General features: G+C 52.6%; 1 protein-coding gene across 1 annotated transcript in view; it reads left to right on the top strand.

The window, feature by feature from the left end:
• The window catches only part of PKD1 (polycystin 1, transient receptor potential channel interacting), a 78809-nt gene that overhangs the window by 13835 nt on the left and 40268 nt on the right, over nucleotides 1–24706 (top strand). Inside the window, exons 2-6 of the mRNA XM_005523215.2 lie at nucleotides 17944–18015; nucleotides 18513–18584; nucleotides 19901–20070; nucleotides 22075–22743; nucleotides 22982–23165. Of these exons, the coding sequence (XP_005523272.2) occupies nucleotides 17944–18015; nucleotides 18513–18584; nucleotides 19901–20070; nucleotides 22075–22743; nucleotides 22982–23165 (1167 nt within the window). The remainder of the gene's footprint in view (nucleotides 1–17943; nucleotides 18016–18512; nucleotides 18585–19900; nucleotides 20071–22074; nucleotides 22744–22981; nucleotides 23166–24706) is intronic.

Raw genomic sequence — 24706 nt, 5'->3', positions numbered from 1 at the left:
CCTGCTCTGCTCCCCACTCCTGTGAGCTCCTCACACCTTCCCTGCTCTGCTCCCCACTCCTGTGAGCTCCCAGTCTGGTTGTGTTGTGAGGAAAACAGGATCTCTTTGATAGCCTTTCGAGGGTGAGGTGGGACGGACAGACAGACTGCTCGTTGGGAAAAGCCTTGGGGTCTTTGTGTTCCCCAGGTGACACAGAGCAGTGACAGAGCGGTGACAGAGCAGTGACAGAGCAGTGACAGAGCGGTGACAGAGCGGTGACAGAGAGGTGACAGAGCGGTGCCCAGCGTGGGCTGGTGCTGTTGGAACGGACACGACTGGGCAGTGATCCCAGCATGACTGAGCTGGAAAGGGGCTTGTTTTGTTGTTTGGTGCATGACCCAGGAGCTTCCCTGACCACAGGTGCCTGGGCTGTGGTTTTCCCATCTGTTTTCCCACTCGGAGCTCAGGGCTGGGTGACAGGGAGGGGACAGGAGCTCACAGGTTGGACTCGTTGGTGTTGGAGGGCTTTTCCCACCAGAGCAGACTGTGGATCAGCAGCATTGTGGAGGATTCAGTTCTTGCCCTGTGCCATCCCTTTTCCCTGTGCACTGGGGGTCCTGTCAGTGTTGATCTGAGCTGTGAGGCTGGATTGCAGCCCCCAAGCAGTGGCTGTGTGCGTTACATAACCCCCGTGCACGGAGCCTGCTGCAGTGAGGCAAGCCAGTAATGTCCTCTTGGATCTGAGAGGAAGAGGGGTGCTATGGAAACCTAACTTGTTATTATTATATGGGAACGAAATTTATTATTTCGCTCTTCTGCCTCAGTTTGTGATTACGCCACGGAGCAATTTTTAGCCTTGGCAGGAAGGTGGTTTAGCACAAGACCGAAAATGCAGCTTAACTCAGTGTCTGCTGCAAATCCTGAGCGCGATGCTGTGTCTGAGAGAGCTGGGCAGGGCTTCTCCTCCTTCTGCCAGCAGGGCTGATTTATGAGTGTCATCCTTCTTGACGTTGCTGTGGTGTCCCAAAGTTTACCAAGGATGTTTACCCAAACCTTGCAGAGTGTCTGTGTGGAGCCTGAGGAGGGATTGGGCTGTCCTGCTGATCCGAGCCTGCTCTGGGAGCGTTCCAGTCCCCGCAGGGCTCGGAGCAGAGCGTGGCTGGTGCTGGGCACAGAGCACACTGCGTGCCCCCAGTCCTTTGGGCACTCTGTCTGTACCATTTTATTTGTCTTGGCCTCGCCTTGGTGTTTCCTTGCTCTTCTTTCCCTTTTAAACAAAGCAAATTTACTGGTGGTTTGTGTGCGCCGCGAACACCCTCTTACACAATCACCCTCGTGGGTTTCTGCAGAATAGGGAAGAGTAATTTTGGATTAAATCATTAAACACAGTCCAAGACAGTTGCCTGAACCTGAAGTGAAGCATCAGCCTCCCCAGAGGCTCCTCAGCCAGCACTGTCCGTGTTTGAGTCGCCCTGTGCCAGGGATGGGGCTCAGCCTTGGGCTTCTGTTTTAACCAGCATGGATTGAAACAACAACAAAATCAATCTCTTTTACTGTAGGAAAAAAATCCATGAACTGTAAGGGGTGTGACTTTCTCTTTTTAAAGTTGTCTGTGTCAGCTCCAGGGACATCTGCCCTGGTGGGGCTCTCATGGTTCATTTGCCCTTTCTTGGTGAGTTTTTCAGTGTGATTTGTGGGGACTTTGGGTGTTGGACTTACCTGTGGTAGCAGTAAACACCTGGAGTTCAGGTGAATCAACACAAAACCTGTGCTGGGGAGCTTTGGAAAAACCGTGAGCTGAGGAAGATTTAAACTGACTAATTAAGAGGAGATACCAGTGTCAGTTCCAGCATGTGCTTGTGTGGGGAGTAGGCAGCAATTTAATATATTTTATATATTTAATGTTGAATATATTTACGTTTATTTACAAACATGTACATATTGACCTGGGAAGGAAATGTCTCTTGGCTGTGCATAGGCAATGAAAAAGAGAAGAACCAGCACAAACAAGGCCCATGAAGCCCACTCAGCCTTACTCTGAGTTCTCCAAAGGAATGGAGTTCCATCTTGTTCTGGTCCCATACATGAGGGAGTGGCCAACCCTGGCTGGCTGAACCCCAGCTTGAGATGTCTTAGCAGCCCATGGCAGATGAAGAAATCAAACAGGGGACTTCGGGATGTGCCCTGTCCTCATCAATGTGATGAAGCAATCAGGGGGAGAAGTGTCACAAAAACTACAGGGAAGAGCTGCTTGCCAGAGAAATGGAATAATTAAAGAGAAGGGGTGGCAGTAGTAGAAGGAAAAATGCTGATTGTGAATCATCAACTGTCCATGACTTTCCTGCTGTAAAAGGGTGAATGGTGCAGGCTGTGTATTTGTGCTGGCAGTGAGAGATCTCTGCAATAACAGCCGTACCCTGTTTAGCTTTGCTACTATTTAAAGGATCTGTGCCAGGACTTATTGGAATCCCCCAGGCAGGCGTTTAGAAGATCTTTTAAAATTGGTGGGGTTGTGGGATCAGAAACCCTCGCTTGGTCTCCAGAGAAATTGGCTTTGTTTAAAAACAAAATCCACAGTAGGATGCTGAAGTGTGTGAGATGTTTTGTGCGGCAGCGATTAATGGGATCAGGAAAGGGATAGCTCCCAGTAGTATTTGCAGGTATTAAATCATTAAGAAGATTAGCAGAGTTGCAAGACCTTTTTTTTTTTCCCTCTAGACAGTTTATTCCACGTAATGATGCTCTTATAGAGGGATTAGAGGCATTGGTCCTGGGAGAGAAGGGAACAGGCACTGCAGTGATCCTCCCTTACACAGATCCCTGATGGGACCTGTAGTCTGAAGTGAATGGAATTATCCTTCCTCTGATTCCTCACAGAAAAATCACAGAATCATGGAATGGTTTGGGTCAGAGGGGACCTTAAGGACCATCTCATTCCAACCCCCTGCCATGGACAGGGACACCTTCTGCTAAAGCAGGTTTCTCCAGGCTCCGTCCAGCCTGGCCTGGGACCCTCCAGCTGTGTCTGCATCGTGTGTTTTATTTGAGGGAGAGACCTCTTTCCCCAGGCTGGCCAGGGAAGGCAGCCTGCAGCAGGAGAGGGATGTGGGTCCAGCCCACGGCACCAGCTCTGGGCCTGCTGTGGTTCCACCAGGAAGCAGACTGGGACTCCTTCTGTAGGCTGTGCAATGGCTGCTGTGCTCTCCTCCTGTTTTTCCTGAGTCTGGGTTGAAAAAGATGCTCTGGAGATAACCTGTCCTTGTCCTGGAACACGTGTGAGTCTCACACCTGTGGGTAACTTGTGTGCCAGGACAGGGGATGATGTGGAAGGTGGAGGATCAGAGCCTTCAGGGCACAGGAGGCTCTGCAGTTGCTGAAGGGCTGCAGAGGAACTGCACAGGAGCTCTTTTACAGCCAGCACAGAGCAGCCCAGGAGGGTCTGGCCGAGCCAGAGGTCAGAGGTGTCACTCTGGACAGGTGGAGATCAGTCCAGGCCAAGGGGAAGAGTTGAGCTGAGGGGAGCAGTGCAAAGCAGGTTATCTCGAGGTCAGCTGCATCTTTCCAGGATAAGCTGATGATTTGGTTGAAGCATTCTTCCAGAGCTTTTTCCAGGGAATCTGTTCTTTGGTCTCCACCCCATACCTCCAGATATGTTGCAGAGTGGATTTCTCAGCCCCTGATATTTGGCAGAAGTGTGGACAATAACTCATCTCAGGCAGACCATGTTATAGTTTTGGCTCTCTCCTGTCTGGATTTGAAGTTTTCAAAGGAACGGGTAGAACTGGATGTGCAAGTCTTGCTGAAGCCAGGAGATCCAGACCCTTCCTGGCTGCAGTGTCAGGCTCATGTCATTCCAGCTGTGTCACTGCTGAGGAGTCACTTGTGTCACTTGGAATTTTCAGGGGCTGTTGGATCTTGTCATGTCCCACAACTCGTGGGAGTGGGTGGATCCCTGGATGGCTCTGTTGGTCAGGGTGGGTCCAGAGGAGGACACTGAGCAGGCTCCTGTGCACAGTGGTCCGGGAAGAACCAGAAATGTGCATCACCTGCACTTGAGAGCACTCGAGGAGTAGATTTAGATGGGATATTGGGAAGAAATTCCTCCCTCTGAAGGTGGGGAGGCCCTGGAAGTGTCCCAGGCCAGGCTGGATGGGGCTTGGGGCAGTCTGGGTTAGTGGAAGGTGTTCCTGCCCAGGGCAGGGGGTAGAATTGGATGATCTTTAGGTTCCTTTCCCACCCAAGCCATTCCAGGATTCTGTGATCTTGTGCAGGGATCAAATGGTTTTCTGTCTCCCAAACCTGTTCAGGTCTTCTAGAGGGGCAGCTGAGGCCCAAGCAAGCTGCTCCTTTTCCTCTGTACCTACTCTGGGGCCTCTGAACATCAGCTTTTTCGAAGCAGAAATATTCTGACTGCATCACAGAAGATTTTCTAATGCTAAAAGGAAGCAGCCCAACCACACACATTATTAATGCCAGAAACATGCAAATGGCTTTTGTACGGGAACCAGCAGCTCTGTATTGGGTTCTAATTGGGTTTTGTTTTCAGAAGGAAGATACTTAAGGTTCTATACTGAACATGCTGCAAAAACATTGAGAGCAGAGCCCTCCAACCCAAACAACCACGCTTGAAAAAAGCTGGGGGAGCTCGAATTGGTGTCGGCACCAGCACGTGGGGTTGGGGAAAGCCTGTTCTTTGGCCTCTTCAGGCCAGATCCCTGTGCTCTGTCTGTCCCTGGCTCTGGGGTCTGCTCAGATTTACAGCGCTGAGCATCAACCAGAGTTACGGCTTAAGGAATTCCTTCAGTGTTTTTGTTCCAGTAGGGATCCCTGGGCCTGACTTTGAGTTATGGAGCCTTTGTGCTAGAGAGATGTTTACAACTGAGCGGTGACTTGGAAGGCCTTTCTCCCACGGAATCCTGGAAACACTGTTATCTCAAGCTTCAGGAGGAACTTCTGCACAGAGACCACCCAGGACTCAGGGCTACCTGTCACCAGAGCACCTCTGCTCCCCTGCTCCCAGGCTGAAATTTGGCACGGGATGGGCTGAGCCCTCAGCACCGGGAAGAGCTGGATCTCCCAACACAGCTATGGAAGAGCAGAGATGGAGATGTCCTCCTCAGCAGTTTCTGGCTACATCCATGGTATCTTCAGCCTGGTGGACAGCAGAGTTTTGCCCTTGTTTCTGCTGGGAGAGCATCCCTCCTGAGGGCCTGCAGGATCCTCCCTGGTACTGCTGGACTCATTTCACTCCTTCTCTTCCTGCTGATGGTTCAGGCTGCCAAGCGTTTCCTTCCTTCCTTTGCCACCAGCAAACCAGTTTAACCAGCAGACCTGTAGCTTCCCCTCTTCTTCAGACCACAGTGGGAAGCAGCTCCTATTGCTGCTGTGAGGGATGCTGCTTTCCAGAGGTGATGGAGAAACACCCCTTGTCCTTGGAGGGATCCTGGGATTTCCTTTAGCACAAGAAAAATTTGGACACCTGGAGGAAATGTGGTCCCCAAGCCTTCCTGAAGGAGACCTCAGAGAAGATGTCAGCCCCTGTGGCAGCAGTGGGAGCCTGGCTCTGTCCTGGCTCGGTAGGACAGGGGAGCCGGGCAGTGGGATGGGTGGAAACGGACAGTGGGATGAGGCTCTGGCAGTGATGGACAGTGGGATGAGGCTCTGGCAGTGATGGACAGTGGGATGAGGCTGGAGCAGTGATGGACAGTGGGATGAGGTTGGAGCAGTGATGGACAGTGGGATGAGGCCGGAGCAGTGATGGACAGTGGGATGAGGCCGGAGCAGTGATGGACAGTGGGATGAGGCTCTGGCAGTGATGGACAGTGGGATGAGGTTGGAGCAGTGATGGACAGTGGGATGAGGCTGGAGCAGTGATGGACAGTGGGATGAGGCCGGAGCAGTGATGGACAGTGGGATGAGGTTGGAGCAGTGATGGACAGTGGGATGAGGCTCTGGCAGTGATGGACAGTGGGATGAGGCTCTGGCAGTGATGGACAGTGGGATGAGGTTGGAGCAGTGATGGACAGTGGGATGAGGCTCTGGCAGTGATGGACAGTGGGATGAGGCTCTGGCAGTGATGGACAGTGGGATGAGGCCGGAGCAGTGATGGACAGTGGGATGAGGTTGGAGCAGTGATGGACAGTGGGATGAGGCTGGAGCAGTGATGGACAGTGGGATGAGGCCGGAGCAGTGATGGACAGTGGGATGAGGCCGGAGCAGTGATGGACAGTGGGATGAGGTTGGAGCAGTGATGGACAGTGGGATGAGGCTGGAGCAGTGATGGACAGTGGGATGAGGCCGGAGCAGTGATGGACAGTGGGATGAGGTTGGAGCAGTGATGGTCAGTGGGATGAGGCTGGAGCAGTGATGGACAGTGGGATGAGGTTGGAGCAGTGATGGACAGTGGGATGAGGCCGGAGCAGTGATGGACAGTGGGATGAGGCCGGAGCAGTGATGGACAGTGGGATGAGGCCGGAGCAGTGATGGACAGTGGGATGAGGTTGGAGCAGTGATGGACAGTGGGATGAGGCCGGAGCAGTGATGGACAGTGGGATGAGGCTCTGGCAGTGATGGACAGTGGGATGAGGCCGGAGCAGTGATGGACAGTGGGATGAGGCTCTGGCAGTGATGGACAGTGGGATGAGGCCGGAGCAGAGGCGCGCTCCAGGCGGGAGCTGGCCCAGCGTTACATAACGCACCAGAGACACGTTCAAGTGATTAATTTGAGGCTCTGGCAGGCGCTTCCCTGTAATAATATTTTAAACATTACTTTTCCACTGGCCCTTGCCAGCGATCGTTATTTTGCGCTGTGGAGGCTGTAAAATTTCACTTCAAGGATGGGTTTCACTCCCGTTACAGAATGTGTCTGGAATGTGCAGATGTTTCCTTCAGGGAATAGGGAGCCAATGGGCTCTAACACATCAGCCCTGCGGGGAGGACTCAACGTGCTAAGCAGCCCTATTGACAAAATCCCAAACAAACACACACACAGAGCCCGTGGAGCTGCACCCACAGCGGGCTCCCGGCCCTGGGCATGGAAACCCAGGGTCTGCTGGAGCTCCGGAGGGTTCCGGGCTGGGATGGGCACAGAGGGGACCCTCAACAGGCTCTTACACAGTCCCACATATTCCTGTTTTCTGGCAGAATTGTGCAAACTGGCTGACTGGGTGCAGATAAGGTGGTTTGGAATGATGTGATCTCTGAGGTGTCTTCCAACCCAAACCATTCCGGGGTTCTGTTGGTTTTGAACTGGAAGTGTGCAGGGTTAGATGGGATATTGGGAAGAAGTTCTTGTCTCAGAGGGTGGGCAAGCCCTGGCACAGGGTGCCCAGAAAAGCTGGGGCTGCCCCTGGATCCCTGGAAGTGTCCAAGGCTGGGTTGGACAGGGCTTGGAGCAACTTGGGGTAGTGGAAGGTGTTGGGATTGGAACTGGATGAGCTTTAAGGTGTTTTCCAACCCAAACCATTCTGGGGTTCCATCATTAACCTCCCACTGGTATCCAAGGGTTGTGCATATCAAGGACAAAGCAGCTGCTGTGGATGTGCCAGAATTAGAGAAAATGGGAAGATGGGATTTAATTGCACAAAAAAGTAGTTTGCATGGACAGAGGAGAAGACTGAAAATTGCTTTTTATGGAACAGCTTCAAATTAAGGAGCTTCAAATTATGGCTGTAACCATCCCAGAGGGATATGTGGTGGGGCTTGTCCTCTTTTAATAGGATGATACAGCAGAGCATTGATTTTTTTTACTTCTCTAATTTTCTCTTTCCTTATCATCTTCACTGCAAGGAAGGGGAGAACAAAGCATTGGAGCATCAGATCCTTAAAGAGGCGCCCTTAAAGGGTCAGTCATGGACACAGAAAAAGCTGCAGAGGGACTTTGGAGGGACAGGACAAGGGGGAAGCTTCACACCAGCACAGGGAGGGTTAGATGGGATACTGGGGGGAAATCCTTCCTGTGAGGGTGGTGGAACATTTCCAGGGCACATGTTGCCTGGAGAAGCTGTGGATGCTCAAAACTCTGCCTCTGGCATTGTGAGAGCCTGAATGAGGAGAGGAAGCTCTTACAGAAATAGATATACAAGAAGAGAAATATTGGTTGTGACTCAGCTCAGGCCCATTGAACACTGATAAGCAGAAGAATCTTAAGGAAAAGTCTGTGTCCAGCAAGGTTGAGAAGAGTAAAGAGTTTTTCAAGTATATTGAGAATTAAAGGAGTTAGATGATACTGGTCTGTTAATGGATGAACATGGACAAATTATCAATGAAAATACAGAAAAGGCAGGACTGGTCAGTAAATATCTCTGTTTTCTATTTGGAAAAAAGCCAGGTGATGTATTTGTATCATATGAGGATGATGAAACACTTTCCACTCCAACAGTAACCGAGGAGGATGTTAAACAGCTGCTATTAATGTCAGACCTTCTTAAACCAGCAAGTTCAGATATTTTGCATCCAAGAATTTTAAAAGATCTGGCTGAAGAGTCCTCTGGGCTATTAATGTTCGCTTTTAATGGATTTTTGGGCCTTAGGGAGATTCCCAGGGTCTGGATCAAAACAAACATGGTGCCAGTGTTAACAGAAGGTAAATGGGGTGGTACAAACATTCATTAGCACAATGTCCTGATTTTCTGTCCCAGGGAGAAACAATGCTGTGCCCAGCATGGCATTAGCTAAAAATTAAAGGGGATGGTGTAATTAGTGGCAGTCAACATGGAAAATCCACTTGTGGAAAATAGAAACCTCTGCCTTTTAAGTAACTTTGCAGATGGAGGAGCAGAAGATGCTGATGTTGATGTAATACACATCTGATTCCTGCAAGAAGTCAGAATTTGAATTCTGAGTCAAATTTCAGAGTTTGACTCAATGTGATATGTATTTGTCAGGAATTGGAATGAAAAAATCAACACTGCAGATACTAAAGGGATTAAACATCGCTTTTAGAATGTTTCATAGCACCATAGACTTGACCCAAACAATTGTTTGGGCTGGAAAATGCCTTAAAGCCCATCCAATTCCACCCCCATGCCATGGGAAGGGACACTTCCCACTAGATCAGTTTGCTCCAAGTTCCATCCTGTCTTTAAGGTCCCTTGCAACCCAAACCTTTGAATGATTCTCAGAGTCTTTGCCTGAGATGGGAACATCCTCTGCAAGGCTGGGAGCTCCCTGCTTGGGCTTGGTGCAGGAACCTGTGTGTGGAATCTGATGATTTGCAGTGTCTGAGTTGTTGGGATAAGCCATGGGAAGCAGCCCTCACATCAGGACTGCAGGGAAAGCACAACTGGATTGTTCTGCAGCCGTGGTTTGGCCAGGCCTGGGGGTCTGAACGTGCTGCACTTTGATTTTTGCTCCCAGCTCTCCCAGTCTGGGGATTTTCTGTCGCAGGCAGTGGCTGTGAGCTCAGGGCTGTTCTCAGCGTCACAGAGCTGCACTCTTTACTTTGGGCTGTTTTTAAACATATCAGGTACTAATCTGACAGCCCCAAACCTACTTTTTCCCTCTGGGAGGAAGGAAGTCAGTCAAGAGGCTCATCAGCTCTCCAGCACAGTCTGTGCTGCAAAGTCCTGCTCAAAGGTGGTCTCCATCACTGATAATGCTCTGCCAGGCCTGGACCTGAGTGGGTCTTGCCTTCTTCTTGTCCTTTTCCCCATCAGTGTTTTCAGGAACGTCCTGTGCTGGAGCTGAAGGATGCTGGTGAGAGCCTGAAACAGGGAGACTCTTAAATGAAATGTTGTTGGTAAAACATATTGGAGTTGAAAATCAAGTGACAGGGCTAAAATAGACACAAAACTGTTTTTTTTCAGCAAGCACCCAGGACCCAGGAAAACTTGGAGGGAGCTGTTAGCCAAAGGTTGAACAGGTTGGGACTGTCAGCTGTGAAGAGGAAAGGTTTGAGGAGCGTTACCTGCCCTGGGAAGGCACAGCCCAGGTCTGGGGACAGGGAGGATGGGAGGATGTGTCCGTGGCAGCACCGAGGTGGGTCCTGGCAGGTCTCTGTGGAGCCAGGCTGGTGCCATTCCCTTCCATGTGCTCCATGTGCCTGCAGGAGGTATGGGTTGGGGAATTTGGGAACAGGACCTGGAGCTCAGGCTTTTCAAAGGACTTGGGAGGAAATGGCCAAAGCCCCGTTCGGTTTGGTCTGCTCAGCTTTGTGCTGCTCCAGCAGTGGGAGGTCCAAAGCAGGAGAGGGTCAGGGATGAGGTGGCACTGTCCTTCAGCCACCTCGTGCCTTTGGCCATGAGACTTCCCTGTGCCCTGGATCCAGTGTTTCCTCTGTGTGTCTGCTTTACCTGCTGTGAGAGGCTTTGCCCAGTTGCTGCTCTTTCTCCTAAATCCTCAATCCTTTGTGAACTCCAGGGCTTGGAGCAACCTGGCCTAGTGGAAGGTGTCCCTGCCTGTGGCAGGAGGTGGAGCTGGATGGTCTTGAAGGTCCCTTCCCACCTAAACCATTCCAGGATTCCCTGATCCCCTGTGAGGGCTGTGTTCTGCTGCCTGTGGCTTTGTTGTCCCTCTGTTCTGCTGGTGCCTGACCACACACTGACTGACCCTGTGTGAGAAATGGGAGAATTATTTCCCAGCTGTTTGAAGAAATTCCTTTTGATCTGATACTGCCTTATCAGTCTTGCATTCTCTCAGCTGGGCTGGGCAATGAATTCAGCTCAGAAGTGGCATGAAGGTTTTCACAGATCTCCTGTGTCTTGGAGGATCAGGCAGTCCCTGGTTCGTGGCTCTCGTTCTGTATCAGTGATGCCCAAATTGTTCCCCTGTTCCTTTTGGGATACAAAACACAGAAATCCCAGGAGGTTTCCAAGGACCAGCCCATTCAGACTAGAGCAGTGTTTGCAGAAGGGATGTGTGCTTTGGAGAGGACTTCCTGGAGTTCTCTGTGTCCCTTGGCTCCAGCTCAGTGACACATCCCTGTGATCAGTCCAGCATTATCTCAAGCCTCCTGCATCCTGTGAACCCTGCCTGTGGCTCCTTTCTTGTGTGCTGCAGCATTTACAGTGCTAGGACTAAATAGCATTGGGGTTTTATTGTTTCTCACATCCCTAGAGAACAGCTGTCCAAGGAAAAGCCTCACTTGTAAAAGAAATACAAATTGAGTAATAAAAAACCAGGACACAGAGATTATCTCTGCCATTCCCTGTCCCAGTGGTGAATTAATATCAGTAATACCTAAACATTTATTGAAAACTCTTCACTTTGTGTAAAGAAGATTAAGCATGGAGTAACTCAGCTGTGTAATCCCTAAATTACAGCTTCCAGAGGGGCTCCCTTTTTATGGTAAAATCAAATGTTCCTGGGCTCCAACATGCTGACTTGGAAACGTGCTGGGTTTTCAGGAGACTGGAGCTGGGCACTGGAATTGCTGTGTGTTGGCACACAGTGGCACAGGACGTGGGAACAGATGTGTTTTGGGGGAAAAAGCGGGGATCTGCACGGAGAGCAGTTGGCTTTGGGCTGCAGGCATCTTAATAGGATCTGCTTGAGCTCTGCCACGTGTGCTGGGAAGATACTTGGATTTATCACATCTTTGGTTGCTTTGCAGACTTTCCATGAAACAAATGAGTGTTTGCAGGGCTGACATTTCCCTGGCTGGAGCTGCAGACAGCTCGTTTACGTGCGGCGCTAATTATGGACATCAGCTTGATTTCAGTGTTTGGGTTGCTGCTTTCCCAAGCTGGAGGTCTGTGCTGTTCCCATCCTTTGCTGTGCTGTCACAGGGCTGGGTGATGCCTGAGGTTTCTTCCTCGTTCTGTGCCATATGAAGTCACCTCTTGGCAGTGAGGGAAGGACCGTGGCCGGCTCCAGCCTCGGTCAGTGCTGGCTCCTGGTCACTGGGGTGGCTCAGAAGGTGGGAGGGACCTCTCAGAACCGTGGCCATCCCTGTGTCCACCTCCCTGTCCCCCTGGAGCACCTGCCTGTCCTCCCCGAGCGCCCCCGGTGACACCCCAGTGCCCCCCTCGCCTTTGGCTCTGTACTTTGGGTGTTGGGAGCGTGGAGATAAAATCAGCTCCGTGTAAGAATAACTTGTAAGAGTTATCCTGGATTTTGGGAGCCCCCTGGCCGTGGGGACAGGGATGGAGCACATGATGCCATCGCTCCAGGACAGCCCTGCCAGAGCATGAGGTCGCTGCATGAGGTAACACATCCCCTTTGCTGCAGTGCCTCCATCCCTGCTCCGGCTCCACAGCCTTATTTGGGAAAGTCTGTGGGAAGCTTCTCCTGGAGCCACAGCTTCTCCTGGAGCCACAGCTTCTCCTGGAGCCACAGCTTCTCCTGGAGCCACAGCTTCTCCTGGAGCCACAGCTTCTCCTGGAGCCACAGCTGCTCCTGGAGCCACAGCTGCCCTGCAGACAGCTCCCACCTGGAGGAGAGCTTAGCCTGACCTTGCTGGGGGTCAGTGCCCCATCCATGGCTGGGATGCCCTGGCCATGACAGGGATGCCCTGGCTATTGTGAGGATGTTCTGGCTGTGGTTGGGATGCCCTGGCTGTGGTTGGGTCCCCTGGCTGTGGCAGGGGTGCTCTGCCTGTGCCTCCTGCAGGTGTTTGCAGCCTCACCTCCTCTGTTTGCCCCAGAGCTGAGGCACGGGCACAGGAGTGGAGGGAGTGTAGGACGAACTGTGTCACCTGGGGTGCCCTGAGCTCTCAGCTCTGCCCTGTCCCTGCTTCTTGGGGCACAGAGAGCCTTCACCCCTTTCCTGAGCTGTGAAGAGCCTGTGTCCCCCAACCTTGTATTTACTGCTGCAGCTCCAGGGGTTTTGTTGTGCTGGTGCTCAGGGAGAGGCTTGAGCAGGATGAGGCAGGGAGGTGAGGTTGCTTCATCCCCCTGCCCAGGGAGCCCACAGCGATGGAGTGACCTGCTCGTGGTCCTGCAGGAGCTGGGAGAGACATCTGGGTCTGCTCCTGGCACTGCAGCCCTGTGAGGGCACACTGGGAGTGCTCTGCTCCCTTCAGCAGAGCACAGAGTGTACAGAACATTGCCAAGATCCTCATCTCGCCTTGCATTTCGTATCAACAATTAGGATTTTGCTGTAGGAAGGAAAACATTCCATTTTTAGATGAATTTTCCTGAAAAAGTCTTTTGGGGCGAATTCCTCAGAGAGAGCCAAGGACTTGGGCCAGCATTTGAAACTCATAAATTGAAAATGAACAAATAAATTGTCATCGTGCTGTGACAGCCTCGGGTAGATGAGGGTGCTCACAGCTGCCTGCCACCAGTGAAAGGCCCCTCTTGGGCTGCAGCTCTTGGGGGTGATGTGTGCTGGAGCTGGAATCCTTTTGCCTTGGGAAATGCTTCAGCTTGGCTGGAAACAGTAACTGGGGATGAAGATCAGAGAACTCCTGGTGCAGGGGAGTTGTAAGGCTGTTCCTGCCAGGCAGGGTGTCCCTGCCCCTACTGCAGGACCACAGCATTGCTCCCTGTGCCCAACACACAGGAAAATCCGGGCTTTTTCAGATCTCCATAACCATTTGTGGACATAATCTCTATCCTCACCTCTGTGCACAAGTGCTGCTGCTTCTGCTGTGCTTCCTTGGAGAGGTGCAAGCCAAAAGACGAAGGAAAAAAGGAATCAGATCAGCAAAAACCTGTAATTTTTCCTGGCTCGGGCAGGCAAAAGCACACAGAGTTTTTCCTGCTCTTTTCTGGAAAGTCTGTTGTGTGTGTCAGGCAGGATCAGCTCCACGCTGCCTTTTGTTCCTGGAGACAGGGAAGTGTTTGCCATGGCAACGTGGGAGGCAGCGTTTGGGCTGTGCAGGGCATCTCTGGGCCAGTCTGGATCTGGCAGGTGATGGAAGGCTCTGGAAGCTCTGGGCTTCGCTCTGTCCCAGCAGCCATCTCACATGTCCTGTCACTGGTTCTCTCTGGTCACAGGCTGTGGAATGGTGCAGCCTGGCTTTTCACAGAATCCTGGAATGGTTTGGGTTCAAAGGGACCTTAAAGCCTGTCCAGCCCCACCCCTTGCTGTGGACACCTCCCACCATCCCAGGCTGCTCCAAGCCCTGTCCAACCTGGCCTGGGACATTTCCAGGGATCCAGGGACAGCCACAACCTGCCTGATGGGGCAATGGGAGCACTGCTGGGCTTTGCTGGGAGCTGTCTTTCCCTGGCTCCTCTGGAGCTTTGCTGTCCCCCAGAAACCTCAGCCTTGGTCGTGGTTACAGACCTGGACCTTTCCTGGGCCTGCTCTGCCCCAGGGTTCCTCTTGCTCAGACGCTTCTCCGCCTCTGGATGCTTTCCCCATTACTGTTCTGGCACTGCTCCCTGCACCAAAAGGGCTGGGGAAGTTCTGCCCTCCCTCTCCCTCCCTCCCTTTTTGGGAAATGGAGGCAGAGTGGGCCCACAAATGACATAATGAGAGCATGACATCAGGCTTGGCAGCAGGGCCGCCGATACTGTGCCGAACATTATACGTTCCGTGGAATGAGGGAGCAAACAGCAGTGCCCAAAACCAGCCTGGCCGCAGCAGGGTGCAGGAATAACCCCTGGGCTGGCTCTGAGGGGGCTTCTGAGCATCAGTGAGGGATGGAGTGGGTGGCACCGAGCCCTCCTGCTCCATCCTGCTTCCCTCAATCGGCACCGAGCCCTCCCGTTCCCTCCCTCTTCCAGGGCTGCAGCTGAGGAAGGAACCGGTTCTTGATGCCTTTTCCCCCAGAATTCCCCAAATGCATCGGCAGCAGGTCGGGCTGGTGGTGTCTGTGACGGATCCATCCTCATCCCCTCTCTGAGCTGGGCTGTGGGTATCCACACAGGGATGCACTCGGCATCACACAGGGAGTCGTAGCAGGGCTGGGATGGAGCTGAAGGCTCCCAAGGCTCAGGTTGACGCCCTTGTTGCTAAATATTCCCTTATTTCCCAAAGCTTCACCTTCCTCACTAAACCACCTCCCTTTTCCAGAAGTGTTTGAACCTCTCCCTTTGCTGGGCTGGGAGGTGGAACGTGGCGGTGTGGGCAGCTCTCAGTAACTCGTGTCCTGTTCCGTAGCTGCTGGTGAGTTTTGGTGCCCCGTGTCCCACAGAATGCCATTGCATGGCTCCATTTCACAGCTCTGGAAGCTGAGGCAGGACTGAGGCGTTGTGACTCGTGGCTGCACTTTTCCAGGAGGCACAGCGTGTTCCTAAAGTCCCCCGAGCCACAGGAAACGACGTTTTTCTTTCTCCTCGTGTGGAGGGCGTCAGGCTGTGTGTGCAGAGAATGTCAATGGAGAGCCTTGTTCGCTGCTGGCTTCAGCTCTGCTTTGAACCTGCTCCGAATTTCCTCCAGCCTCCGAAAATCCTCTGGTTTTCCTCTGGCAGTGGGCTGGGAAAACACAGTCGTGGCAGTTTGTGGTACTGCCAGGCCGAGCTCTGTCCCACAGCCTTTGCCTTGGCTTTCATTGCTCAGTATTTCCTGGTTTATTTTTTTTCCTGCAACCCAGCTTGGTTCACAGCCACGTCTCCCATGCCAGGAAGGCACAAGATGATTTTCCATGGATGTTGGAGAGGGAGCAGTGGGAGAAGGCAGCTCCCTGGCTCCTCCCTGGAGGTGACAGGAATGGATCCACCGTTCCTCGCTGCTCCCAGCTGTCCTGTCAACCCAAGCTCTGCTTCCCTTGCAGGCTCCACACCCAGGGGGTCAGGGAGGGTGAAAACGGAGAGGTTTTATTCCAGTTCCTCATGGGATCATGAAGGCAGGGAAGCAGCAAGGGAATTGCCCTGGTTTGTAGGTACCAGTGAGCGCCTGGCCTGGATGGAGCTCAGCTGTGTCTGTGGGTGTGGGACACAGGTGGGAAACACAGGTGGGAAACAAGGGCTTGGGGATCCTTGGGCAGCATCTGAGCTGTAGTGAAGTGACAGTGTCAGGCCTTGGGTTAACTGCAGCCTCCAGGGGTTCAGGCTCTGGAGCTGAGCCCCAGCTCTCCCCAGGGAGTGCCAGTGGTGGAACATCTCTGCCCGCCGGGCTGTGGTCAGGATGCTCTGATGGGTGAGCTCAGCTGTCACACCCGATGCCAGCTGGGCTCTGGGGTGTGCAGGATGCCAGCCAGGTCCTTTATCAGCAGATAAAGGAGAGCAAGGCATGGGAGCCCTCCCCAGCCATGAGACGCGACAGTGCTGGCACCCCAAAGCCAGGATCCGAGTCCTGACGCCTCCCCAAGCTGCCCTGCAGCCAAGGAGCACCTTGGAAGAGGCTCTTGGAAATGGCAGAGCCCTGTTTTTGTAGCAGCTGAAGGTTTGTTTTGGAGGTTTTGCTTGTCTGGGCGAGGAGCAGGAAGGCAACTGAGCTGAAACTCCCATTTCCTTTCCTTGGACTTGAGGTGCTGCCTAAAAACTAAATGGGCGACTTCCAGGTACTTCAGAGAAGGGAAATATTTGTCCTGATCTCCCTGTAAGGTGGCAGGTTGGAACTCTGCTCCTTCTGCTCCTTCCCCACAGGGGAGCAATAGGGACAGAGGGGTTTGGAGTACAGAAAATGTTGGAGGAGAGGTGGAACTGGGCTGTCCCTGAGGAAGGCTCTGTCCTGGCTGGCAGCACCAGCATTCCAGCCCGAGCTTCTCTCCCAGGAGGGAGCTGGAAGAAGGTTTGGGGGGGACTTTGCTGACCCCTGTGCAGAGTGTGGCTCAGCCAGGGATGCTCTGTGCTCCTCCACTGCTGTCCCAGCTGCTCCGAGACAGAGATCGCCGGTGTGATCAGATATTTTTGTTAATGTCCTTTTTCTAATGTATTTATTGAGCTTTTGTTTTGCACATTTCTTCGCCTTCTGTATTGGTGTTGCTGGTGAACTCTTCTGAATCCAATCTCAGCTTGGCAAAGAATTCCCAGACAGCAAAATCAGGGAAAATAAACCTTCTAAAGAGACATCCATCCCTGTTACTTATCCCCAGTTTCCTGGAATCGTACATCATTTTCCTGCCAGTTTGGCAGAATTATTTTCATTTGGATAAATGAAGTTTAAATGTCAGATCAAACCAAGAAACAATTGATTAAGGGGTAGAGATAACAAGTGAGACAGCCAGGAGAAATGAGAAGAAGTGTTTATAGGAAAAATGGTGAGAAGGGAGATGCCAGGAGAGCAGCTCTGGTGGCAAAGTGTGTCCAGCCCTGTTCTCTCCTGGGAGCTCGGCCAGAAATCCATGAAGGATAAGAACCATCACATGGGCTTGGAGTAAATGTTTTGATGCTGCTAAAAGAAAGAAAAAAAGGAGATTTTTCTGAAAACAAACAGTGAAGTTTATTGGGAACAAGTGGAGGCTGATGAGCGAAACTTTCGCTTCATCTCTGACTGACATTTAAATTTGGGGAGGAAGATGGTGGGTGAGGAGAGAGCTGGACAGGGAGAGTTTGGTTTGGATGAGCTGAAGGCTGTTGGTGTTACTGGGAGCAACTGGAGATTTTTTTAAACAGTGTTCCTTTTAGAATGATAATCTGTCCTGATTTCAAATGGAAAATATTCTTTGTTGCTTCTTCTTCCATTTTAAGCTTTTCCAAAGAGAGACAAAAAGATGTTTAAAACATGGAGTTGACGCATCAATTGTGTAATTACTGATCAGGGCTTTGGCACGAGAAACACACTTGGAAGTTCATCATAAATTTTCCTCTGAGTTAATTACTACTTGAGTCTAAAGTACTTCTTAAAGACTTCTTTGAACAAAGATTAGACTTTAATATCTTTAAAGAGGATGCATCACATTTAGTAGCACGTGTGGCACGGTGCAGTTGCTCCAGGTGTGCTGCAGAGTGAGGGCACATCCTGAGACTCCTGATCTCTTTTTACAGGTTATGTGAGCAGCAAATGCTTTATGGTTTTGGGAAAGGTGTTTTCCTTGGCTGGGAAAAATGCTCTGAATGCCTTCAACACACCATGTTTCCGGTCAGGATTCTGGTTGGAGCTTGGAGAGAGGCTCTTCTGAGGTCTGGTAATGGAGGTGTGACAAAATGGGGTTGAAGGAAGGCTGAAAATGTGTTTTTTTTCTTTCCCTAGGGATCTTTCCAATAACAGGATCAGTGGTTTAGATGTTGAGCTATTCAGAAGCCTGACTTCGCTGGCAAAGCTGTAAGTACCTGCTGTGCCCCCAGTCCTCCCAGTGCCCCCAGTCCTCCCAGTGCCCCCAGCAGGGCTGAGCTGGACCCTGGCTCGTGTTGCACTGGTTTGCTTTGTTCTTGCTCCACCTCATCTCCTGAGCCCCACGTGGTTCTGTCCATGGGCTCCTTCCCTGAGGCCTTTAGCTGCTCAGTCTGAGGATTTGGGAATTATTGGCATTTGGAGTTGGGCAGGACTTGACCCCTTGTACTGCTGGATGGAGAGGAGCTCAAGGCCAGAGAAGGAGAATTACCACAAGATGTCTGTTGATACTGGAAGGGACCTTAAAGCCTTTAAAGTGCACCTTCCACTACCTCAGGCTGCTCCAAGCCCTGTCCAGCCTGGCCCTGGACATTTCCAGGTATCCAGGGGCAGCCACAGCTGTGCCAGGGCCTGCCCACCCTGCCAGGGAAAAGCTGCAGTGATGAGGAAGTTACTTCTAACATGATGAACTTTTCTCTCTTTTACAGAGATATAAGCCACAACCAGATTTCTACATTAGAAGATGGAATATTTGATAATTTATTTAATTTAAGTGAAATGTAAGTTCATGTTCTTTGTCTCCCAGTTCTTTTTTTAGACCTTTCCTTGAAACATCCCTTCCTTTTTCCCACTGGGGTGGGAGGCTGTGCTGACTTGGAGAGATATTGGGCTGCCCACCCAAGCAGCTGCTTTTTGGGGTGTCTCCAGTTCCTTTCTCAAGCTGTGTCCTGCTCCTGTTGTCCTTCAGTCCTGATCTCTTCCTCATCTTTGCCTCTGTCTCCTGGGAATCTCCAACCTGCTGCCTTCTTGTCTTCCTGGCTTCTCTCCCACAGCAGCCCTGCTGAGCTTCTTGTCTCTGGCCATGCTCTGGGCCACTCTGTGCTGTGTGCATGGTCACACCTCGGGACTGCAGCATCCAGGGGTTCCTGCAGCATGGTAGGTCCTGACTGAGGCGTCCAAGTCACTTGAAGATGTTGTCCTCAAGTGATTCAAGTTTTTAGGTTTTGTGTTTTAAGTGAAGTCTTTCAATGTCACGTGAAGGGAGGTGAGGGGAAGGCACACATTTCTAGGAGAGACCCCTGAAGTCACAGCACAAATGGCAGTTCTGCCTCTGGAGGAGCCAGAGGATTAACCCTGTGCAAGCCAGAGAGAAGAGCTCAGCTCACACTGTCCCTGAGGATGGGACACAAAGAGCATTCTCAGTGTGGCTCACGAGGGGCTCTGCAAAGACACAAAGGCGCAGGGCTGGGTTCCAGGAGCCTGTCCCTGCTCAGCCTGGTGGCAAAGTGGTGCTTTCAGCCCCAGAGTCGGGGTTGAGCCCTGTGAACGCCCAGCCCCGCTGGCATCAGCTCCACAAACATCCCCAGCCCTGTCCTGCTCACAGCTGGGTGCCAAAGGCTGTAATTTGGACCAAGCTTAGCTGCAATTAAAGTTTCCCTCTTTTCATTGAACTGCCACGTGGAAGGATTATCATTGACTTTGCATTTCTTTTTTTGACAGATCAGTTTTATTCCCTTAGCTATGTTTTAATGGGGCTGTAAATAGTCTCCCTGAGCAGGAGAGGCTGCCCTCATACCCTGGGGCTCTTGCATGGCAGATTATTTTAGATAAATGATTGTGTCTGTCATTTGCTTCTAATTGCAACAATTATTTGTAGAGTTAAAAAAGTACTTGGAGTACTTGCCTAATTCTATCCTTTAGAAAAATCATGTTAATTATTGCTTGATTCCCTATTCATTAACTCCTCTCCCAGTTATTCCGAAGCCTTTCAGTGGAGTGGCACAGATGGGAACAGGGAGGGCTCGGCACACTGCTGTAATTAAGGTTTAGCACATGTCACATTAATCCCTAACTTGTTCTGATCTCCCTCTGACAGAAACTTAAGTTGGAATCCATTTATTTGTGACTGCAAACTGTCCTGGTTGCCCCGTTGGGTGGAAGACAGAAAAGTGAGAGTCCTTGAGGCATCGGACACGAGATGTGCCCACCCCCCTGAGGTGGCCAACCTGTCCCTCTTCGATGTCCTGTTCCTCAATGCCACCTGTGGTGAGGAGAGCCTGGGGATGGAGGTGGCTGGTTGGGAGTGATGGGCTCAGGGGCAGCTGGGGCCTCTTCAGACCTTGAGTGACCAGTTCTAATGTGATTAAGCAGGTTTTGGTAACACAGACTGTGTGAGGACCAAGGCACTCACTCCAGGGCTCAGATTAGCTCTGATCACAGACACCACAGGGCTCTGGCTGCGTGACCTGCAGCCTCAGGCTTTCGTTCTCCCAGGGTTTGAGCAGCTGACCTCAAGCACTGAAACCTCATGGGAGGTGATGGCACCCCAGGACAGGCTGAGTTGGGTCTTTGCAGGTGGCAGGGCTCCACTTTGGGAGAGCTGAATGAACACTGCCCTGATGTACCTGCTCCAGGGGCATGCTGCTGGCTGCTTGGCCAGGAGAATGGCACAGGGAGAGCCCTCAGGAAGCTCATCCTGCCTGGATGCTCCATTATTCTGGAGTAAGAGAGAGGGACAGAGAGCAAGGGCTCCCTGTGGCAGGCAGCAGGCATCTCCTTTAATTTGGGAGGAGGATGCAGGGATGAGGACCCAGAGCTGGGTGACAGGAGGATGCAGGGATGAGGCTGTGTGACAGGAGGATGCAGGGATGAGGCTGTGTGACAGGAGGATGCAAGGATGAGGACCCAGAGCTGTGTCACAGGAGGATGCAGGGATGAGGCTGAGGGACCCAGAGCTGGTGGGAGCCAGCTGAGCTGCCTGGTGAGGCACAGTGTTCCCCAGGACCAAAATCCAGGTGGTGGTTGTTCCTCTTCCCCCAGCAAAGCTACCCCAGCTTGCAGCATCTTGAAGGAATTTTCAAAGGGAAAAACACTTGGCACTGTTACTGCTCTTGATATTTAGTTGTTCCCTCTTGAACTACTTTAAGCCAGTGTGGAAACAATAATGTGAGGCTGCCTTCTGGGTAATTCAGTGTAATGGGAGTAGGCTGGGATGGCCTGCCAGCTCCTGACAGTTCTCAGTGACCAGCAGGGGATGAAGAATGACCAGGCTGGTGGTGGAAAACAGAGCAGTTCCCGTGCCGTGCTCCTCTCCGGGGACTGTTCTTAGGAGCAGTGGCTCAGCATTCTCAGGGAGGCCGTGGAGGAAGCTGGACAGTTGGATGGGTTTGGTCTGGGAAGATCACACGAGGCTGGAGCTGCTGAGATGTTTGGGGCAGATGTTGTAGCAACCAGCAGCAACAGCGGCGCAGACGTGGCCGGGCTGCGTGGGCAGAGGCCGAGGGAGAGGCCCTGCCTGGGTGTTTGTGGCAGGGAAATGTCCCACCCTGTGCAGGCCAGAAACAGGGGTGACACTCAAGGGAATGAGCAGTTCCTCTGGGGCTGTCGTGGCTCTGTGCCCAAGCCCCTGTGTGTCCCTGTTCCCCTGGGCATCCTGCACCTCCCTTGGAGGCAGCCGGGCCTGGCATTGCCCTCCTCTCCTCTCCAGCACCACGTTTTCCTGCCAGGAGGGAAACTCTTGGCTCTCCCCATGGAGAAAGGTGCCTCAGGGAGTGGGGCTGGTGCAGGGTCCAGCAGTACCCCTGCCCCATGGGTGTTGGTTTGGGATTTGCTGCTGGATGTCCCAAGCAGCACATGGTGGAACATTCTGCACTGACCAAGCCAGGGAAGCACCAAAGGCCACCCTTCTGTCATGGCTCACTTGGTAGCAAGTCCTGTGGGCTCCTCTGAGTGTCAGACTCGGTGGCTCCATGTCCCATGGGAGTGTCAGGCTCTCCAAAGCCCCGTTTTATTTACTGAGTGCTGCTGCTCCATAAATCTGTGTGACTGGCTTGTTATTTCTGTCATCACTAATTAGCATAAAGAGTTTGGAAACTGTTGCTGGGGGATTAAAGACTTCCCAGGCAAGTCTCAAAAAGGAAATGCTCAGAGTAGGAACTGAGTAGGAGAATTCCATTCCCAGGAGTGTGGGGTGGTTCTCTTGGAGGATCTCACCAGTCCATAGCATCCCAGAGTCTGTTTTGCAAGAGGATCTTCTGTTCTGTCCTGCAGGAGCTCAGTACATCACGTGTCTGACAGGCAACCACACCGAAGAAGCTGAACTTGTCATCCTCTTCACGTCTGTGCACCCTGGGAACCTCACCAAGGAGACCTGCAGTGCCCTCTGTTATTCCCAAGGCCAGGAGTATGGGGGTTTCAGCTCCCAGGGGCAGTGTTTGTGTGGAACTGCCCACGAAACAAACTCTTCCTCTGGCTGTTTGCCATTTTGCACTGAGCATTTGTCTGGGCAGGCCTGTGGTGGCCCCTCACTCGTCCCCTCGCCCTTCCAGGCACAGCTGCCTGTGTCTTTCACAGGACTCCAGCCCCGCTACAGCCTGCACCAGCCTGTGCTCTTCAATGTCAGTATTCCCATTGCTGTCAGCACTTTACTGTGGGAATTTGGGGACCAGAGCGAGGTTCTCAACACCACTGGACACACAGCTGTGCACAGCTACGCCTTGCCTGGGCACTACAACGTCACTGCCACCGTCCTCGTGGGCTCCAGGCTCCTGTACGAGCAGGCAGAGATTGAGGTGGTGGCTCCACCCCAACAGCTGGAACTGCAATGTCCTTCCTTGGTGGTGGCAAACGAGAGCCTGGACATCCGGATCCGCAACAGGGGCGGCACGGGGCTGGCGGTGCTCTACGGGATCACCGCGGAGCCCGGGGAGCTGGGCAGGGGTGAGCAGGGCTGCTGGGGCGGGGGGCACCGGCTCCTGGGCCTCCCCTTTCCCTCCCTTCCCAAGGAGGGGTGAGGGTGGCTCCTCTGGGCGCTCCTGGCTCCCTGTTTTGGGCTTCAAAACAGTTTGTTGGCTTCAGGGCTGGGCCGTTCCCGGAGCCTCTGCCCAGGTTGGTGGGGCTGTGTCGCCCGTGGAGGGGACATCACCCTTGTGACATCACCCTTGTGTCCTTTCTGCAGCAGTTCACCCCATGTGCCCCCCTGAGGGCTTGGTTTTCCCGGGGAATAACCACTGCTACCAGCTGGTGGTGGAGAAGGCGGAGTGGCTGGAGGCGCAGCGGCACTGCCAGGAGCTGGGCAATGGGGACCTGGCTTTTGTCAGCAGCCCCGACATCCAGAGCTTCCTGGTTGCCCATGTCATCAGGTGAGACCGGAGGGGAAGGGTTGGCATCACCTAGGGACAGGTTTTGGGTTCCTGAGGGCACATCTGCAGAGGGATCCACATGGGCTGAGCATGAGGAGGTGGTGGGGAGGCTGCTGAGCACAGAGGAGGAATCAGCAGAGCTCGAGCCCTTGCTGGACTTGGCTTCTTTCCTTAAAGGCTGTGGAGGGAAAAGAGGAATGGGGCAGAATGGCTGGAAATCACAACTGGGAGCTGAGAGATTGCTGGGCTTCTTGTACCCCGTGTTTGTGCCTGTGGATGCCTCTGAAATGTGAAAAGAGATCCTGTGCCCTTAGACACGGCTGCAGCCCAAAGCCCAGAGCCTTTCCCCTCCTGTCTCTCATCCTGGGAAGCAGCAGTGCTCCTCTCCAGCAGCATCTGTTCCACCTCAGGACTGGGCTTTATAAACAGAGTGCTGCAAGTGTCAGCCTTTGATTAAATCCGCCCTCTGAGCGCCCTTTCTCCAGCCAGTCATTCCGGGGGAGGGAGGACAACCAGGAGAGCTCTCAGGGCCTGACAGCCCTTGTCAGCACTCCCAGCTGCAGCTGTGGGAGATGGGCTCCTCACAAACACATCCCAGAAAGCACATGGAAGGGAACAGCTGCGTGTGACGTGGGCTTTGAACGCTCCCGCTCGAGGGCTCGCAGCCCCTTCTTCCCAAACTTGTATCCGTGCCCTGTTCCCTTCACACGGGGCCGCATCCTGAGATTGCAAACACGTGTTCCCTGCTCTGGGGAAGGGAGGCTGTCCCTCTGCACGGGTTAGGAGCTGCTCATGGGTGCTGGGATGTGGCAGGAATTGCGTGTGGAGCTGCCGGGCTGCGGCGCACGGGAATCACGAGGCCTCGGAGGGAACGGGGCTGTTCCCCAGCTGCTGCCCCACGGCCCTGGCCTCCCCAGCCCCCTCTAGTCCTTGTATTTATTTTATTAATCCATGCAGATAAACGTGAAGGAGGCAGCTCCAGGATGCGATTTCCCTGGTGATGAAAGGCGAATGGGCTGAGCTGCAGGATTTTGGAATGTGCAGCTTCCATCGTTTCTTATGGGAAGATGGCAGAAGCAGGAAGCTGTTTCCCATTAGGGTGCTGAGCAGGTCTCTTCTCCTTTGCTGCTGGTGTGGGATGTGCTGAGCTGCTCCCTCCCTGCCTGCAGGAGCAGGGGATGGGACCATCCAGGGCTGGTCCCCACTTTCTGGGCAGCACAGAGAGCCTCTCTGCCCTTCCAAGCCTCCCCAGGCTTGTTTTGCTCCTCCTGCTCCAGCAAGACAGCTCAGTCCTTCCTCAGAGGCAGAGGAGATCTCACATCTTGCTTTACAAAAGGGTGTTGAGAGTCCTCCTGTTCCCCCTGCAATGGAATGGGCAGGGTGGGAGCCAGCCAGCAGCTTGTCTTTTAGTTATTCCTTTCTTTCTGACTTTTTGATTTATATTTTTTTTTCTAATGACTTGCAGTTAGATCATAGCTGGAATTAGAAAAGGAAAATCTCCCCTGAGTTTTCCTGATGGCAGCAGGCAGGCAGTTTCCTAC

The sequence above is a fragment of the Pseudopodoces humilis genome, chromosome 18 (genome assembly GCF_049639895.1).
Source record: "Pseudopodoces humilis isolate 2021_Gansu_Grassland_sample_001 chromosome 18, ASM4963989v1, whole genome shotgun sequence".
Classification (NCBI taxonomy): Eukaryota; Metazoa; Chordata; class Aves; order Passeriformes; family Paridae; genus Pseudopodoces; species Pseudopodoces humilis.
This window is presented reverse-complemented; position numbering and strand designations above follow the sequence as displayed.